The sequence below is a fragment of the Littorina saxatilis genome, linkage group LG9, assembly GCF_037325665.1.
Source record: "Littorina saxatilis isolate snail1 linkage group LG9, US_GU_Lsax_2.0, whole genome shotgun sequence".
NCBI classification, from domain to species: Eukaryota; Metazoa; Mollusca; class Gastropoda; order Littorinimorpha; family Littorinidae; genus Littorina; species Littorina saxatilis.
In genome coordinates, this window is record NC_090253.1 from 51,881,820 (window position 1) to 51,902,701 (window position 20,882).

The window sequence follows — 20,882 nt, forward strand, 5'->3', positions numbered from 1 at the left end:
GAGACAAGATAAAATTCGGTATAATTATTAGAAGTTCATGCGCACCACCTATGAAGATAAGTCGCTGAACTCAAACTGACCGAAAACAAATGAATCCCTTCGTCTTCGACTCCAACTTGCAAGTGGAGCACTCTTTTTACCAATGACACGAAGGCAATCCTCCATAGGGGACGTCTGTAACAGTACTGTCTGGTTGGCCAGTACTGTCTGGTCAAATTGGTCTGCACTTTCGCTGCTTGTGGAAGACACTTCAAATACTCCTATGATACGAGTGATAAATATCAAGCCTACCGACAAACTGCCACATTTTCGCGTTTCGTTACATTTTCATTTTTATATAATTTTCTCAAGCAATGGGAACTCCCGGGGATTCCCCTTTTACGCGCGCGTCATGAAGCTCGGCTGCAAAATGCACGTGTCGCTATTTTTCATCTGTGCCCTGCTTGTAGCGTTTTGTGGCGAAAGAGGACTTGCGGCAGACAAAAAGGACGAGAATAATGTAAGCCGGTATACACATAATTATATGCAATTGTGGCAAACTATCATTCATTGAATGTGTTGCATTGTAGTGATCTAGTTCCGTTTTTACATTTTGTCAAGTTATGACTAAATGTTTTAACATCGAGGGGGGAATCGAGACGAGGGTCGTGGTGTATGTGTGTGTGTGTGTGCGTGCGTGTAGAGCGATTCAGACCAAACTACTGGACCGATCTTTATGAAATTTGACATGAGAGTTCCTGGGTATGATATCCTCAGACGTTTTTTCATTTTTTTGATAAATGTCTTTGATGACGTCATATCCGGCTTTTCGTGAAAGTTGAGGCGGCACTGTCACGCCCTCATTTTTCAACCAAATTGGTTGAAATTTTGGTCAAGTAATGTTCGACGAAGCCCGGACTTCGGTATTGCATTTCAGCGTGGTGGCTTAAAAATTAATTAATGACTTTGGTCATTAAAAATCTGAAAATTGTAAAAAAAAACATTTTTTATAAAACGATCCAAATTTACGTTCATCTTATTCTCCATCATTTGCTGATTCCAATAACATATAAATATGTTATATTTGGATTAACAACAAGCTCTGAAAATTAAATATATACAAATTATTATCAAAATTAAATTTTCCAAATCAATTTAAAAACACTTTCATCTTATTCCTTGTCGGTTCCTGATTCCAAAAACATATAGATATGATATGTTTGGATTAAAAACACTTTCAGAAAGTTAAAACGAAGAGAGGTACAGAAAAGCGTGCTATCCTTCCCAGCGCAACTACTACCCCGCTCTTCTTGTCAATTTCACTGCCTATGCCGTGAGCTGTGGACTGACGATGCTACGGGTATACGGTCTTGCTGCGTTGCATTGCGTTCAGTTTCATTCTGTGAGTTCGACAGTTACTTGACTAAATGTTGTATTTTCGCCTTACGCGACTTGTTCCTTACTGTCCCCGAGACTGATGAAAATGCCGTACCTTAGTCATTCTAATGAATACAACGTATTGTTTTGTCAATAACTAACGTTCCAACAAAGTACCTTTCTTGTTTTTTGCCATTTATCAACTTAGTTGATAAAAGTTGATTTTTCTTCTGCTGGCCATTGTCGTATTACAGACACAAGTGACAAGCATTTGCCAGGTATCAGATGTTCTTGCAGTAAATGTTTACTTAATTTGTGTTAGATGTACTTGACATCAAACTGCATTACATTCTTTCTTTCTTTCTTTCTTTCTTTGGTGTTTAACGTCGTTTTCAACCGTTCAAGGTTATATCGCGACGGAAACTGCATTACCGTCGTATTACATAGTTTACATAATTTATCACCGGTTTCCTATCCGCTCCGCGTGACTCAGATTTTTCACCATTTTCCATTCTTGTATCAATGTGGATTTTTTGTTTCTGTTAAAAAACTGATTTTAAACAGACAGTTTAAAAGTGAGAGACTTGTAGTGCTTTTGTCATGAGTATCTGAGCTTTGAAGCAGCAGGAAATTGCGGCATTTTCTTCAAATAAACATGATGTCTGCAGTTGACACGCGCGCTCACATAAAAAAAAGAGAGAGAGAGAGAGAGAGAGAGAGAGAGAGAGAGAGAGAGAGAGAGAGAGAGAGAGAGAGAGAGAAAGAGAGAGAAAGAGAGAGAGAGAGAGAGAGAATTGAATTGAATTGAATTGAACTTCATTTAACAAGGAATAAGATTTAAGGCTACGCCTTTTCTTACAATCTGTCCTTGGGACGCATAGACACACAATTATATAATTAAAACATTAAAAATTAAAAAAGTTAAAAAGTTAACCAACAGAAGGAGGTCGGAAAACTTCAGCACGTGGTAATAAAGATGACGATGATGATGGTGATGACGATGACGATGATGATGATGATAGTGATGATGATGATGATGATGATGATGATGATGAAGATGAGGCATGAAGAGCATACATATGTGGTTATTCATAAAATCAAATGCATACTATGCAGGTAATTATAAATACAAGCTGGTAGCAATCGAACATGTAGCAATAGTACAACAAAAATATGTTCAGAATATACAATGCACAGCATATCTTTGACGTAATACTAAGTGTGGTAAATCAAAAGGCGTTAAACTACTCAGACATTAAGTGGTTTTTAACACATTTTTTAAAACTTTTTAATGACTTTAAGTGCTTAAAGGATGATGGAAGTGAATTCCAAACTGAAGTACCCAGCCAGTACTGGGGCGGTGCTTGTGTGTGTTTTTGCCGTGAGAGTAGCTGGCTTCGCTCATAACTTTGTTTTTTTACTTTTTTATATATTTTTTATAGCATCATTGCTTGAGCATCTCGCGACGGCTACAATGTTGGACCTGTGTACGGGACGCTTTAAAACTGCTCGCAAAGGCAAAATAAGTTTCGTTAAGGGAGAAGTCCTTACTTGTTCACTGCTATCCAGATAGTACTGGTTTGCCAGGTAATACTGTAACATGTCAATCCTGCCTGTTGTTGCTGTACTCATTCAACAGATTGTTTGATGTTGATTTTAGTACACTAGGTCCTTCAGGTGATCCTAACGGTAGCAATCTGGAGGGTTTAAATCAGGCGAGTGTTGCTAACGCTCCATGTCAAACCTCGTACTCTTGAGGTGATCGTCTATAAAGCTCAAAAGTCAGACCATTTAGCACTATGTGAAATGATCATACATAAACTCACATTATTGTTAACCGAATCTGAAGCAGTATATTCAACAGATATAGAAGTTATTAGTATTATCGTGGCTTTCATGTTATTGGGGGGTCACCCTGTAAACTTGGGTGTTAGCTGTAAAAAGAACCCATGTTAATCATACCTGCCGGTGAGAATTCAAAGGTGACAACACCGACGAACAGCACCAGAGGTAGGAACAAGGCTGATGACAACGGCATCTTCAAAGTTTGCTGCAAGTCCGATCTGAAATTAAGTAGAAGCGCAATGCTTTAATTGGCACAGTCGTCTCCATTACACACACACACACACCCACCCACACACACACACACACACACACATACACCCACCCACACACACACACACACACACACACACACACACACACACACACACACACACACACACACACAGACACACACACGCACACACCCACTGTGACCCACATGTGTTTTTTTTAAAGAAATAAATAGTGTATACGTTTATTTTTGAGAGAAAGAGTTCGAATGGACACACCTTTGAAAAGGATGGTGGGTTAGATTATGTAACACAAATTGACAAAAACGCAAGGTCGTAAAAATCAGACTTGGCAGAACACTTCAACTCGTGTTTTTAAGGAGAAGGTGATATCACATGTATCAGTGCAAGGAAATAAAAGTTGAGACGAAGTGAGGAAACTGTTGCATTTTTTAACGGAAATGTACTAACTTTTTGCTAAAATAAAAACTTTCATTTCAGAAAGCCCTTACGTGTGCCAAAGGAGCTGCCTATTGTATTTGTTATGAATATAAAACATTGCTGTTATGAGCAGACACAAATTGTGTGGGCTTTCAATGACAACAAAGCGTTAGATTCTCTGGATAGTTAGTACCAAAAGCAAGATGTCATTTATTAATTTGCATACCCAAAATTCACGCCGTTTTGACGTGTGTCGCATACATTATCTGCCCCAAACGGCTAAACTTTTGCACTTCTTTGCATCCCCGAAAATAGTTCATCATGACACCAAATGACACTGAATAAGAGAGCTACTTGTATTCTTTGTATTCGCTTAAAAACATTCACAATACATTTAAGACTAATTCCAAGCTTATACCGTCAGAAATTGGAGTGGCTTCTTCCGCCTAAATTAATGTCCGATTCAACCGCATGCGACGTCACGCATATTATACTAGTTGAATTTATTTTTTCTCGGTTCCCCCATCGTTGTTAATTATCCCCCCACAATGTGGACCTATCTGCTTCGGTGACGGATGGTCAAGACATCGCAAAATGCACGTGCAAACCGTGACGCCGTTCCCTTGCACAAGTTACTAACATTCACGTGCAGTCCACAGTAACATGTCTGGGTGAACTATGTTTAAAGCAATAATAAATTACGTTTAACATCACGCATGTGATAAAAACATGCTGTTGAGTAATTTTGTTAAAACGTCCTTTTTAATCTTCGGTTAATTGCACGTTCAGCGATGTTGAAATACATCTTTTTCTTCTTTGTTGATGGGCTTAGACTCCCACGTTCACTCATGTTTTAGCACGAGTGGATATTTACGTGTATGACCGTTTTTACCGTGCCATTCAGGCAGCATACGCCGATTTTAGGGGAGGCATGCTGGGTATTTTCGTGTTTCTATAACCCACCGAACTCTGACATGGATTACATAATCTTGTCCGTGCGCACTTGGTCTTGTGCTTGCGTTTACTCACGAAGGGGGTTCAGTCACTAGCAGGTCTGCACATAAGTTGACCTGAGAGATCGGAAAAATCTCCACTCTTAACCCACCAGGCGGCAGCGACCGGGATTCGAACTCACGACCTCCCGATTAGGAAGCCGACTTCTTACCACCACGCCACTGCGCTCGAAATAAATGATTCAGCGTACCTTTCATCAAAAACTGTTTTTCTCACACGTTTTTGATTGGTTTTAGATTATTTTATTATTGCATCATTTTGCTCCAAGAAGAAATTCTTAGAGTTTGTTAACTATCTGACTACTCACTTTTGTTTTTATTATTTATGTTTTCCCCACTGTGTTTAGTTAATTCCAACACTTGTAGGTATTCAATGAAAAAAACACGCACAGGAATATCGAAAAACAAATCCTGAATTAAACTTCCAAAACTAACGTGAAGAAAAGTTAAGGGGCTTACTGTCCGTCAGGTCTGAATTGCCTATATTGGACATGACTTGGTTTATACGATAGTTAAAAAAAAAATTAAAAAAAAGGAATTCGGGGGATCTGGTTAAAAACGGGAGGATGACGGGAGTGGGGGTGATAAGATATTTTAAAGAGATCTGTTAAGATTGGATAAATGTGAGTACTTTGTATCACCTTAGTATAAGTGGGGTCCACATACGTAATCTGGAGGGATGGGACGATAAAATCGAGTGTTTATTTCATCCAAATGGTTTTTAAAAGTTATAAAATCAGAGCCACATTTGATTAATACCGGTTAAAAGTGATACAATCAGAGCCACATTTGATTAATACCGGTTAAAAGCAGGTGTGCGTGATGAGAAACAGCACCCCAATATCGAGAAAACCTTGATTTCTCTTCAAATTATTTACAAGGTGCCCAACTGCTGGCCTGTCTACAAAGCACATTATTATAGACAACACAACACATTTTTCATTCGCACACACACACACACACACACACACACACACACACACACACACACACACACACACACACACACACACACATGTATGTTAATACACCAGATATAAGAGATATGCTTTGACCGGCGAGGTAATTTGATACCCAAAAACAAATCGGAACGTATCATGTTGTTTTATTTGCCCTAAATGTATATAATATGTCGCGCGCGCTAGGCCGTGGCATGGGCGATACCCTCACGCCGGTGTAACACGAGAAAATTACTCCCACGAGAATTTTACTCCGGAGTAAACATTTCGAACGAAAAAGTTACTCCCTTTACGAAAAAAGCACTCCCCCATTTCACGAGAAAATTACTCCCCAAGACAGGTGAGTTCCGAGTAAACATTTCGTACAAAAATGTTACTCCCCTGACGAATAAATAACGAATAAATTACTTCACCCAAACACAAGCAATTTAACTTCCCATGCCAGGTGTACGAAATTTTTACTCCCTTGTCCCCTGTTAGTCTTGGTGGTGGAAGGGGTGGAAGGAGGGTAGCGCGACATTCGTGTGCGCGAGATCACTTATTGGCATTATCCCTTCGCCCGCATCCCATTTTTGCGTACGAGATTTTTACTGGAAGTACAACAAGTCGCGTAAGGCGAAAATACAATATTTAGTCAAGTAGCTGTCGAACTCACAGAATGAAACTGAACGCAATGCCATTTTACTCGTAGCATCGTCAGGCCACCGCTCATGGCAAAGGCAGTGAAATTGACAAGAAGAGCGGGGTAGTAGTTGCGCTAAGAAGGATAGCACGCTTTTCTGTACCTCTCTTTGTTTTAACTTTCTGAGCGTGTTTTTAATCCAAACATATCATATCTATATGTTTTTGGAATCAGGAACCGAAAAGGAATAAGATGAAAGTGTTTTTAAATTGATTTGGACAATTTAATTTTGATAATAATTTTTATATATTTAATTTTCAGAGCTTGTTTTTAATCCGAATATAACATATTTATATGTTTTTGGAATCAGCAAATGATGGAGAATAAGATAAACGTAAATTTGGATCGTTTTATAAATTTTTATTTTTTTTTTACAATTTTCCGATTTTTAATGACCAAAGTCATCAATTAATTTTTAAGCCACCAAGCTGAAATGCAATACCAAACCCCGGGCTTCGTCGAAGATTACTTGACCAAAATTTGAACCAATTTGGTTGAAAAATGAGGGCGTGACAGTGCCGCCTCAACTTTCACGAAAAGCCGGATATGACGTCATCAAAGACATTTATCAAAAAAATGAAAAAAACGTTCGGGGATTTCATACCCAGGAACTCTCATGTCAAATTTCATAAAGATCGGTCCAGTAGTTTAGTCTGAATCGCTCTACACACACACACACACACACACACACACACACACACACACACACGCACGCACACACGCACGCACATACACCACGACCCTCGTTTCGATTCCCCCTCGATGTTAACATATTTAGTCAAAACTTGACTAAATATAAAAAATGGGGAGTAAAAATGTCGTGCAGGGAGTAATTTTTTCGTGCCTTGGGGAGTTCTTTTCTCGTACGAAAAGTGTACTCGGAGTAAGAATTTCGTACGAAATATTTACTCCGGAGTAAATGTTTCGTGGAGTAAAAATTTCGTGTTACACCGGCACTGGCTTGCTATCTAGAATCTCCCTAATGCGGCCAATCGCAGCCGCGAACACACACCCCGACCATTCAAAAACGGAGTATGCCGAGTGTGGCCGAGGCGATCTCCGGAGCAGCGGGTAAAAAGTGGACGAGGTCTGTGGCGGCGAGCGGGCCAGTCTCCGCCGCCGACACATATCCCGAGGTTTCAATGTAAACAAACGACTGCTGTGTCGCCTGGGCGAAGCAGCACTGTCTGTCTGCAGTTTGCGACTGAGATTATAAGCTTAAAAGGATGTTTTTACACTGATTAGAACCATCTAGCTAAGTTTGACTTGTAAATACATTTAACTTGAAGAGCAGAGAGCTGTGGTTCCAGCCTAGGTCTGTGTGGTAGTGCAGAAATTGTGTTGGTGTGAGCTTGTGGGTGTGTTGGTATTCATGTACGGTCTTGAAGTTTATTTTGTTGAAAACACAGGGGTAGAACAGGTGCTCATAGCTGAGAGCCTCTCCGCAGTCGGTTTAGCTATGGCTAAGACACACCTACTCTCCGTCTCTTTAAAAAACAAAACAACTAACGTCAACATGTTTTGGCCTGAAATAGAGAAATAAAATAATAACCGTGGCAACACTTACCAACTAGAAGGCTGGGCTCCAAGAAGAGAGGTGATGTGGTCGCTGTGGGCCGAGATATTTATACAGCTACATCTCCCTGCACAGTGTTTAACCATCAGCGAATCACGTGCATTGCCAGCTCAGCGTGTAGCGTCTCCTGTCAGGCCATTGGTTGAGCTGAGCTGTTGCTACAACCAAAACTAAAACACTCCTCCCCCTCTCCCACCACCACATTCACTCTCCTGTCAGGCCATTGGTTGAGCTCAGCTGTTGCTACAACTAAAACACTCCTCCCCCTCCCCCACCACCACATTAATTCACTCTCCTGTCAGGCCATTGGTTGAGCTCAGCTGTTGCTACAACTAAAACATCCTCCCCCTCCCCCACCACCACATTAATTCACTCTCCTGTCAGGCCATTTGTGGAGCTCAGCAGTTGCTACAACTAAAGCACTCCTCCCCCTCTCCCACCACCACATTCACTCTCCTGTCAGGCCATTGGTTGAGCTCAGCTGTTGCAACAACTAAAACAATTTCTTTTCCTTATTTGGTGTTTAACGTCGTTTTCAACCACGAAGGTTATATCGCGACGAGGGAAAGGGGGGAGATGGGATAGGGGAAAGGGGGGGGGGAGATGGGATAGAGCCACTTGTTAAGTGTTTCTTGTTCACAAAAGCACTAATCAAAAAATTGCTCCAGGGGTTTGCAACGTAGTACAATATATGACCTTACTGGGAGAATGCAAGTTTCCAGTACAAAGGACTAAACATTTCTTGCATACTGCTTGACTAAAATCTTTACAAACATTGACTATATTCTATACAAGAACCACTTAACAAGGGTAAAAGGAGAAACAGAATCCGTTAGTCGCCTCATACGACATGCGGGGTGCAGAGAAATAAGGATGTGGAAAAGAAGACTTTTGGTAAGTGAAATAAAGGTGATGGATCCAGTCAGGTAGAAATAAGACAACAAGAAAAGAATTGGAAAACTGCAGGGAATAGTAGGGAGAGTTTTCTTTGAAGGAAATATAGGTGAAAGGACTGGTAAGGCAGAAATAAGACAAAAGAAGTGAAGAAACAGAACCGTTAGTCGCCTCTTACGACATGCTGGGTAGCATCGGGTAAATTCTTTCTAGTCCCAACCAATATGGGACTCCCCCTAACCCGCGGGGGGTACTAAAACACTCCTCCCCCTCCCCCACCACCACATTAATTGGTTTAAACAGGTTTATTTATTCAGTTGCATAAATACAAAGCCGTAATTGAAAGTTGTAATTAAGGGAGCACAACAAGATAAACTTATAAATGTGCTCATAGAAACAAACGAGTATTGTGGCGGACAATATTGTAAATGCATGATATTTAAACAAATGAAAACAAGAACAACAACAACGATAACTATAGCAACAGTGGTACGGAAATCTCACACACACGACGCACGCACTGTAAGGTTCTCATTCTTGCAAGGTAACATGCAGATGGCTGGATTTGTTGAGAGCCTTTTAATCATAGCTTCCTTCAGATACAAGCATGGCTGCGGAGAGGAAGTGTCTTAATGACGCAACCCAACACAACAACTAATAAACAACTAATACAATCTACATCTCCCTTCTCAATGGAGATGTAACAAAGCAAAGCAATGCTAAAACAAAAGTAGCATGAAACTCTAAACTCAAACATAAAGTTATCAATTTCTGCTATTCATGCAAGGTATAATAAAATATTGAAACAAAGAAAACAAGTAAATTGTCAACTGTCTCTTCCCTTTCTTCCTGAATGAAAGAAAATAACTAAACGGTTCTGAGAAAAACAAAGAAAACAAATAAATTGTCAACTGTTTTTTCCTTTTCTTCCTGAACGATTTTGATTTTGCAATGACTTCACACTGTCTTGTTTGTTTGTTTCTGTGTTCGAATACAGATTCTGACTGCATTGTTGCCAACATCGGTCAGTGTCAATGTGATCAAGTGTCAAAATATTTTGGATTTGGCTTCACAACTCTTCCACAGCGCGTCACCGTGGGTTGTGTGAGAGTATCCTCGAAATGGGCCTTGGGCTGACTGGGTACTGAAGGAGGCATCAGATCAGGGCTGGCTGGGTACTGAAGGAGGCATCCGATCAGGGCTGGCTGGGTACTGAAGGAGGCATCCGATCAGGGCTGGCTGGGTACTGAAGGAGGCTGGCTGGGTACTGAAGGAGGCATCAGAACAGGGCTGACTGGGTACTGAAGGAGGCATCAGATCGGGGCTGGCTGGGTACTGAAGGAGGCATCCGATCAGGGCTGGCTGGCAATGCTGGTGGCGCAGGACATGGAGGTGACAGAGATTTGGAAGAGAGGGTTGTGGGTGACACGGGGCGAAGTGGGGTGGTAGAGATTCTCCTGGGCACTTGTGGCATGGGAGGGGTTGGGTTAGTTGCTGTGGGATGAACAGTAACTGAGTGACGAAGAGTTGGCTGTGGCAGAGGACATGAGTCTAGCTGCCTCTGTTCATTGTTCGAAGCGCTGTCGTTAGAGATGGTCCACTGCGGTCTGGGTTCACGGACAGGCAGGAGATGTCTGTTGAGGACATAGTCTGCGCCGTCGGATGTGACGACATACGACCGAGGGCTGCCGCGGGCGGACTTCACAACAGCAAGCTTCTGAAATCCTTTTTTAGTGGTCTTTGGTCTTTTGCTGACTTGTCGTGATGACATTTCTGCTGCTGACGGGCGGATTTTAACTGCTTTGAGACGGAGGTGGTGTTCAAGGGCTTGGGTCTCAAGAGCTTTGTTGAGGTTGGCAGGGTGGTGCGGGTGCGTCGGGATAGTAGGCGCTGTGCCGGTGACCCCATGGCGTCTCTTGGGGTGTTGCGCAAGTTCAGAAGACCTAACAGCATGTCGGAACCGTCTTTCTTGCTTTTGTTTAGCAACTGCTTGGCCTGTTTGACAGTGTTTTCAGCCAGGCCATTGTACTTTGGGTAGTAAGGGCTGCTGGTGGTGTGTTCGAAGTTCCATTCTTTTGCGAATTGTTCAAATTCATGACTGACGAACTGACTGCCATTGTCGGTCATGAGTTTTTCTGGGATGCCGTGAGTCGCGAAGAGGCGTTTCATTTTGCCAATGACTGAGCGTGAAGTGGTGTCAGGCAAAGAGTCCATTTCAAACCATCCAGAGTACGAGTCAACGACAACTAGGTACTGGTGGTTGTTCCAGTCAAACAGGTCGGCAGCAACGGTTGACCATGGAAGCTCAGGAACAGGATGGTTGATGAGAGGTTGTTTCTGCAGGTGGGCTTTGTTGCTGTTACAGGCGGAGCATTGTGAGACAGCGTGCTCAATGTCTTGGCGCATTCTTGGCCAGAAGACGATGTCACTAGCGAGTTTTCTGGTGCGCTCAACTCCCATGTGGCCTGTGTGTAAGACAGCAACATATGTTGACCGTAGCGTTGGCGGAACCACTGCCCGCTGTCCTTTCAGGATGATGTCATTTTCAATCACCAATTCGTCGCGGAATGAAAAGTAAGGTTTGAGCTCAGGCGGCACACTACGCTCGTGTGCAGGCCAACCTTCTGTGATGAACTTTGCTAGTTTCTGCATGGTCGCGTCAGCCAGTGTTTCTTGTTGCAACTCCGTCATTCTGGACGGCGAGATGGATAGCACGGTCATGACGTCATGCTCAAATTCTGCTCCTTCGGCCGGTCCTTCAAGGTGAGCTCTGGATAGCGTGTCAGCCAAGAACAGTTCTTTCCCCTTCTTGTAGACGAACTGCAGGTGATATCGCTGCAACTGCAGGAGCATTCTCTGTAGACGAGCTGGGGCATCATTCAGAGGCTTCTTTACGATGCTGATCAGAGGCTTGTGGTCAGTCTCTATGGTCACTTGCCGACCGTAGATAAAATCATGGAATTTCTTGCAAGCAAAGACTGCAGCCAGGAGCTCCTTTTCAATCTGTGCGGATCTGGTTTCGGCATCTGAAAGAGCTCGTGAAGCGAAAGCAACAGGGGACTCGTTCTGGAGACATGCTGCACCAAGTCCGCTTTTGGAAGCATCCACAGACAAAACCACAGGCTTTGCAGGGTCAAAGAATTTCAGCACTGGAGGATTCGCAAGGTCCTCTTTCAGTCGGTCAAACGCCTGCTGGTGCATTTCAGTCCAGTTCCACACAACGTCATTGTGCAGAAGTTCGCGCAATATGGATGTCTTCTCGCTGTAGTCCTTGATGAACTTGCTCAAATAGTTCGTCATGCCGAGGAAACGTTGAAGCGCAGCTTGGTTCTCCGGTGGCGGCATGTTCCGGATAGCATCAGTTTTTTCAGTGTCAGGCTTCAGACCATCCTCGGTGAATCTGTGTCCAACAAAAGACACGCTCTTTGCTCGAAACTTGCATTTGCTGAGGTTCAACTTCAGTCCGATCTGACGCGCTCTCTCCAGAATCTGTCTCAGGTTTGCATCATGTTCCTCCATGGTTGAGCCCCAAATCAGAATATCGTCGACGATGATTCCGCATGGGTAGCCCTCAAACAGTCTTTCCACAGCCGGTGAAAGACTTCTGAGGCTGTGTTGATGCCAAAAGGCATGCGAAGGAACCTGTACCTCCCAAAGGGAGTGCTGAATGTGGTTCGCAGTGAGCTGGAATGTTTGTCCATCCGGATTTGCCAAAATCCAGCCTTTGCGTCTAGGGTTGAGAAGACTTTTGCGTTGCCGATGCGTGATGCTACGTCGTCTGCTGTACGCATGGGATAGTGTGGTCGTTGAAGAGATTTATTGAGGTCTCTGGGATCCAAGCAAATTCGGACGTCACCATTTTTTTTCTTTGTGGCAACCATTTGCGAAACCCATTCTGTCAGCTCAGTTTCGCGCACTATGACGCCTTTCATAATCATGTTTTCCAGCTCTTCTTTGACCTTCGTCTCCATGGCCTGAGGAATCTTGCGTGCTGGTTTGACTACAGGAGCGACGGTGGGGTCTACTCTCATGACGTACTTGGGTGGAAGTGTCCCTAGCTTGTCGTCATCAAACAGGTCCCGAAACTCTGTAGTAATCTGTGCATGAAGCTGAGTTTCGTCCTCGTTCTTGAGCTCGTACACCGATTTGTCAAGCTCAATGAGCTGTAGGCGGAGGGCATCATTTAAACCAAGGATGGGGGTGGCCAGTCGATCAATGACTTGAAACGTGATCATCTGCATCGTATCGCCGATCCTGCAGTGAAGATCAACGGTACCCAGAGTGGAGAAACGATCGCCACCATAAGCCACAAGGTTCACCGCTTTTGACTTGTTGATCTTCTCAGTCGCTTTCACTTTCTGAAAATGTGACAGCGGAAGGACGTTGCATTTTGCTCCAGTGTCAATTTTCAGTCTAAGGTTACGTGCATTTATGGTTGCTGTGCAGTGTATTTCATTTTGATGCTGTGTCTGCATGACGGCGTGGACCTCCCAATCTTCAGTAGCATCTTCCTCGTCATCAACAACATTCACGTTCTGACTTGCTTGTCGCCTATGAGTCCGACTTGACTTACATACTTGCGCAAAGTGGTTCATCTTGGAACAGGCCGAGCACTTTTTTCCAAGTGCGGGGCAAAGTTCTTTATTTCGTGCATGGCTGCGGCCGCAGTACAAACATGGCCTTGAGTTGTTCTGCGATGGTTGAGATTTGTGAGTGACAGCATTCACCTCATGGCTCTGTGACATCTGCGTGCTGTGTTTCTCTGCACTGTCGTGGATGTGTCACATCTGGACTGCCTTGTAAAGTGTCGAGTCTTTCTCTTTCAACAGCCGTTTTCTCAGAGAGTCTGATCTCAATCCACAGACAATTCTATCACGAATGAGAGAGTCCTTCAAAGCTGCGAATTCACAGGTGTCAGCCATGATCTTCAGTGATGTGATGAAGCTCTGTACAGGCTCAGATTCTCCTTGAAATCTGGTGTTGAACCTGTGTCGTTCAATTATGACATTAGTCAATGGATCACAGAGTTCGCGGAACTTCGCTTTCAGCACCGCCACACTCTCTGGATTTTCGGCATCCTGAATGACGTCACCATCGTTATTCTTCACCTCAGACGCATTGGTGAAGGTCTTTGCTTTTTCAATAGCTTCTCTCCCTGCAAGATTCAACAGTATGTATGATCTAGTGCGATCGTTTGTATTGCCATGCGCTGCCTCGATATAGATGTCAAATTCAGTTTGAAAATGTCTCCAGTTTTCAGCAACGTTGCCGTCAAATGATAGTAGGTCCGGCTTTCGTAAGCATTCCATGACTCGGATTCAGATCTAAATCTTAACCACTGCGCGACACACTTGACTTCAAAATTAATGTTCTGTCAACGACGTGTCCACTCCTACACAGCTTGCGTATGTGTCGGGGACGGAAATAACGAATTGAACGAACAGCGCGTCGATTCGATTGTTTCAGTTCTTTGCAAAGATTCTACCTACTTGGTTGAAAATGAGCTGCACGATGTAGAGTTCGTGGATTCTGGTCACTTCTGACACCATGTAAGGTTCTCATTCTTGCAAGGTAACATGCAGATGGCTGGATTTGTTGAGAGCCTTTTAATCATAGCTTCCTTCAGATACAAGCATGGCTGCGGAGACGCAACCCAACACAACAACTAATAAACAACTAATACAATCTACACGCACACACACTATACATTTCTGAATCTGATTAAACAGCGCTGTGTTTTCAGCCAAGGACTTGTCACTATTACCGTACATAGCACACAAAACAGTAATATCATTATTATCTGGTAGAGTATCAATAGTGGTTGCTCTAACATTCGTGTACAATGGACAGTCAAATAAAAAGTGTTCACAATTTTCAACATGAAAACCACACCTGCAGAAAACATCATTTGTCAAATGTCTTTTAAACATATCTGCATTTAAATCGCTTATCTCTAATCTTAATTTACAGTGAATGATTTCTGCTTTTCGAACTTTAGAGTAGACATACGGGGGAATTTGAGGGTCATCTCTGGACAAAAATCTTTTAAAACAACCAATTGAATTCGTTTGTTTTATATGATCAGGTAATTCATTCCACAAAGATGTTGCAGAAGGAAAAAAGGAATGCTTATATAATTCAGTTCTACATCGAAACATTTGCCTATCATAATGGTTTGCGTCGGTGGTACGGATTTACTGCTGAAATGAGAGATGGTAAGTAATCAAGTAAATACACTGGCGCGAGACCATTAACTAATTTAAAATAAACGATCAATTTATGTTTTCTGCGCCGTTCTTGCAGTGTTGTAAAACCTGACTCATTGTAAAGTTTTTGATGGCTTGTTCCACGAACAGCTCCAATAATAGTTCTAATAGCATCTAGGTGCATTTTTTCAAGTTCAACTGCCAACATTGCATTGCAATTAATCCCATATTACATCTGCATAGTCAAAATGAGGAAGAATAAAAGCCTTATACATCATTTCTAGTGCCTTGCGACTGAGTCGATATTTACAGGAACGCAGACATGCAACTAAAATACGAGCTTTAACAACTATAGAGTGTACATGATGATTCCATTTACAGTCATTTTGCAGATACACGCCCAAATGTTTATGAACAGTGGTTTCAATTAATATCTCTTCGCCAAATTTTAGCGGCAATGTTTCCGGTTGTCTTCTAGTAGAGACAGTCAATAATTCAGTTTTGGACTGATTAAAATTAACTTTCCAATTTTGTGCCCATTGCATTATCTGTTGTGCATCCGAATTCAAAATTTCAGTGCGTTCAAGTGTATTATCGAGGGACACGTACATACTCGTGTTGTCGGCAAATAATTTAATTATTGATTTAATTTCAACAACAATGTCATTAATATAAACAAGAAACAGAAGTGGCCCCAAGACTGACCCTTGAGGGACACCAGAATGAACACAGCGGTAATTTGACATGCAACCTTTTATAAGTTCTACAGCTTGAGTTCTATCAGACAAATAATCTTTAATCCATTCTAATAACATATCGCTTCTACCAATTGCGTATAATTTATAAATCAAACCACGATGCCATACTCTATCGAACGCTTTGGAAATATCAAAAAATATTGCTTGCATTTTGTGATGTACATTGCTTGTCCAAAGATTGACACAAATCGTCATATATACCAAGAAGTTGAAAAACAGTTGCGTCACCTGGAATAAAGCCTGACTGAGATACTGTCAATAAATTATGATCTGTCAAATACGTAAACATATGAGTTTGAATACATTTTTCCATCACTTTACCGATACAGCTTAATAAGGATATTGGGCGATAATTTGTGCATAATGACTTCTCGCCTTTCTTGTAAACTGGGGTAACATGTGCCACTTTCCAAGCCTTTGGAAATCTATACCTTCGGCTAATGATCTACTAAACAGTTTTGAAAATGGATCAGAGACAACGTCTACGGCTGCTTTAAGAATCTTGTTATGAACAAGATCGGGATCCAGAAACCATGTCAGTAGTAATAATAAGTGGAGGAGCGGATCCTGGGTGCTCTGACAGGGTTGGAAAAGGATCATCTTCATCATCAACACAGGATTGGTTAACAAAAAATGTATTAAATACTTCTGCTTTCTCCTCATCAGAATAACAAATAATTCCGTTATTGTCAATTGGTGGAATTTCTGACTGTGATGGGCCTTTCTTGGTCATGAAATTATTTACTAACTTCCACCAATCTTTGTTACCAAAATGTATTTGCGAAATTATTCTATCGTCCAATTCAATATCATATTCTTCTTTTCTTTTACGAATTTTGTCTACTAAAACGTTTCGAATGCGTCTGAATAACGCCCAACACCACATAGAATCTAAACGTTTAGCTAAGCTGTGTATTATTTGTTTTTTCCTTATCAACTTTTTAATTCCCTCGGTTATCCATGGGGCATCTCGTTCATTTATTACAACTGTTTTTACAGGCATACAGTGCTTGGCAGCAGTCATTAGTATATCCGTAAATGATTCGACTGCTGCATCCAGTGGTTCTAAGTTAACAACCTCAGGCCAATCTAGATTTTGCAAATCATCTACAAATTTCCCAATATTGAGTTTTGAATAATTATAAATGGTGCGCTTGAATGAACGTTTTAGATTAACTGTTTTCTTTATTTTAGCATACGGACAAGAATGGTCACTGCAAACTGGAGGGAAAATATCAACTGCATCTATCATGTCTGGACATGGGGTTAATATCAAGTCAATACGAGTGGATGAATGTTCTGTAATTCGTGTTAGTTCTGTCACGATTTGAAACAAACTATTAACATTTAATAATCGTTGAAGGTGAGGCGGAGGGTTGTTCATACAATCAGCATTAAAATCGCCAAGTATGATCAATTTCTGTGGTGTCCTTGACGCTGACTGAATTGATTCATCAATCAAGTCCCAGTAATTTACATTAGCATCTGGTGGTCTATAAAAAGTACCAACAAGAAGGGTCTCCTGTCGATTTTGGTTTCCACCCATACCGCCTCCAGAGAAGGTATGCTCAAATCGTATCTGGGTTTGCATATCAAATCACTCTTCACATACACCGCCACACCCCCATGCGCATCACCAGGCCTATCGCATCTTACTGGTGGATGAAAACCATTCAGATTAATATCTTCATTATCAACATCTGTGGATAACCACGTTTCTGATACAGTAATAATATCGAAACGTCCTAATTCGGCCTGCAAATGAAATATTTTGTTCTTAAGGCTTCGCACATTAATATGAACAATATATATATATGTTTTGTTCTCTATCAAGAACTGCGGGTCCAGGGTTTGGTTCCACATCCCCACAAAGCAGCAACAAACACAAACATATGAAACAAAAAAGCATGTTCACAAACATCAATGTACTGACGAGCACATTAGAAAATGTCGTCTTATTTTTCAAACCGTTATTACAACATCGACTTCGACGACTCAAATGGTGTGAAAAACTGGCATCGTTTAATATCAAGAACAATAAGAGGGCTAGCGACAAGCCTCTTGACCCGTACAACAAAAGAACTAGACATGAATTACAATTTCTGATATTCACAAAATAAAGTTTATGCGTCGATAGTTTGACTGCGACACCGGAGTAGCCCCCAATCCTGGCCCTGAACTGTTGAAGACTACATCCACTCATTACGTCACAGTTCTTTGCAAGATTTCAAACCAGTCAGAGGCCAGGAGGTGGTACCACGTCAGTGTCGCGCTCAGAATGTTACAACCGGGAACAACTAATTCATATTCAATGCTACAATAGTGGATGACTGAAAAAGGAAAAGAGAATAACAACATCATCTGACAATGTCTCAAGATGAGAGTGAAATAAAAATAAAATAACAAGACAATCACCACAAACAACACCAACAAAGAGAACAAGAAAATCATCGGGAAAATGTAAACAAGTACGAAACAAATTAAAAGATAATAATTATAAATAAACGCTTCAAACGGCCATTGGCTCTCTCTCATTTCAACATACCAGGAACAAGTGGGGGGGGGGGGGGAAGTTGAAACAGGCGAGCACGCGGACTGGAGTGACATCTTTTGGTTACTGATATGGCCTGTTTTTACACACATGCACCAGTCACACACATGGCACGGCTGATGCGACAAGTAGGTCAACGTCACTTAAGTCACGGGAAAGTTACAAAGACAGAGTTTCCGTGCTGAATACCGTCATGTTGCTCTACATCGGTGATAACTGCATACCAAGGCTCATGCGGAAGGCAATATCACCAATAGGCACATGTTTCTGTTGCCAATATATCATCAATAATAGCAACTTAATATTATTGTATATTATTGAGTCTGATTTATGAGAATGAGAATGAGGGAGAGAGAATTGTATTAAATTGAATTGAATTAAATTGAATTGAATTGATCTTTATCTTACCACTGTGCTACACGACACTTGAGATTGACGAACTTCTCAAATGTCGTATAGTGATCCGGGCAATGGAGTGACTCGTAAGCTGCTTTGTTTTTGCGATCTCAGTTCGATCCCCAAATTTCTTTGGACTATAGAACAAAATCAAAGCACTAGTTAAAAAGATTATTTATTTACAGAAACAAAATTGACCGACTATGGCAAGGCTCGAACCAGCGATCTCATGATCTCTAGCACATTTCACTACTGACTCACTGACCTAAGAAGGCAAGCTGACCGATAGGTGCAAAATAGGAAAGTCTAATTTGCGAGATACTGGTGACTGCCGGCGCCTGAGCCTGGGGGCTCCGAGTCCGGCTGGCCGGATCCCGAGCCACTCCGAACAAAAAAGGAAAGGTTCCATAAATATCGACGAAAAATTACCATAGGCAAAACTTTGCAACTTTTAGATACGAGAAGAAATCCAAATCAATTATCTACCCAAAACACGTTGTTTTGTTCAGCTTGCTTGCGTATTGTGTGTTCTATGCTATTCTTACTGATGCAGGTGTCGATCGCATTTCCGATCAAAAACAGGAGTTTTGGGGTCAGATATGAGGGGTATTATGTCGAAAAGCGCTGTATGTCTGCAATGATTTGGTGGATTGCTTTGAAACTTTCAGACTAATTTCACCTACACACATGAACTAGACATACTACGAGTAGTAGTATAGACAAAGTGAATGGAATGACAAGGGAATTATTGCTTTAATTTGGGTGAGTAATGTGTTGCAATATTTTATTTTTATGGCGAAGTTTATGTAATTTTACTTGCAAAAGTAGCACACATGGTAAACACTATTTAGTGTGTGCCATTCAAGAGTGCTACTTTTGCCAGTAGAATTAAATAGTATATCAACAAAATGGTTACAAAATAGTTGTTTAAAATTGGAACACTCCAGTTTATAGTGCATGCAACAACTTACCCGGAGCGATAACCTCCATGATAATCAAACGAAGTATGTACTATGTGCTTGTCTGTTTGTGTTATGTATAAGCCTTCCACTTGACAAACAAACTTGTATTTTATCCCAAGATAGTCTGCATATGGTCCAGACAGTCGCCATGCGACTTTAGTGTTCTATTGTCCGCTTTCGCCACCAACGCGTACGTCGCGTGTTTGTTTAAGTGCCATCGTACTTGATACTATGTTGACAGAGAGACACAGATTGTTTTTGTTTGTCGTTTTTTGTAACGGTGTCCCTACACCGTATACTGCTCGATGAGAGAGAAAGAGAGAGCAGGACAAGCGGAAAGAGGGAGAGACCGAGGGGGAGAGACACAAACAGATAAACAGATTGAGAAACAAAGAGAGAGAAAAAGAGAGAGAGAGAGGGAGAGAGAAAAAAACACGTCGCGTAAGGCAAAAATACAATATTTAGTCAAGTAGCTGTCGAACTCACAGAATGAAACTGAACGCAATGCAACGCAGCAAGACCGTATACTCGTAGCATCGTCAGTCCACCGCTCATGGCAAAGGCAGTGAAATTGACAAGAAGAGCGGGGTAGTAGTTGCGCTGAGAAGGATAGCACGCTTTTCTGTACCTCTCTTCGTTTTAACTTTCTGAGCGTGTTTTCAATCCAAACATATCATATCATACCGACAAGGAATAAGATGAAAGTGTTTTTGAATTGATTTCGAAAATTTAATTTTGATCAACATTTTTATATTTTTAATTTTGAGAGCTTGTTTTTAATCCACATATAACATATTTATATGTTTTTTTAATCAGAAAATGATGGAGAATAAGATGAACGTAAATTTGGATCGTTTTATAAACAAATGGTTTTTTTTACAATTTTCAGATTTTTAATGACCAAAGTCATTCATTAATTTTTAAGCCACCAAGCTGAAATGCAATACCGAAGTCCAGGCTTCGTCGGAGATTACTTGACCAAAATTTCAACCAATTTGGTTGAAAAATGAGAGCGTGACAGTGCCGCCTCAACT

The 20,882-nt window shown here is 41.5% G+C and overlaps 1 protein-coding gene across 2 annotated transcripts in view; it reads right to left on the minus strand.

The window, feature by feature from the left end:
* LOC138976413 (uncharacterized) overlaps positions 1–8,190 on the minus strand; it is a 66,232-nt gene extending 58,042 nt beyond the window's left edge. For both annotated transcript variants that reach the window (XM_070349262.1, XM_070349261.1), the window contains exons 1-2: positions 8,073–8,190; positions 3,319–3,419 (exon numbers count right to left, since the gene is read on the minus strand). In XM_070349262.1, the coding sequence (XP_070205363.1) occupies positions 3,319–3,394 (76 nt within the window). In that variant the 5' untranslated portion in view covers positions 3,395–3,419; positions 8,073–8,190. The remainder of the gene's footprint in view (positions 1–3,318; positions 3,420–8,072) is intronic.
* Positions 8,191–20,882: the final 12,692 nt, after the last annotated feature.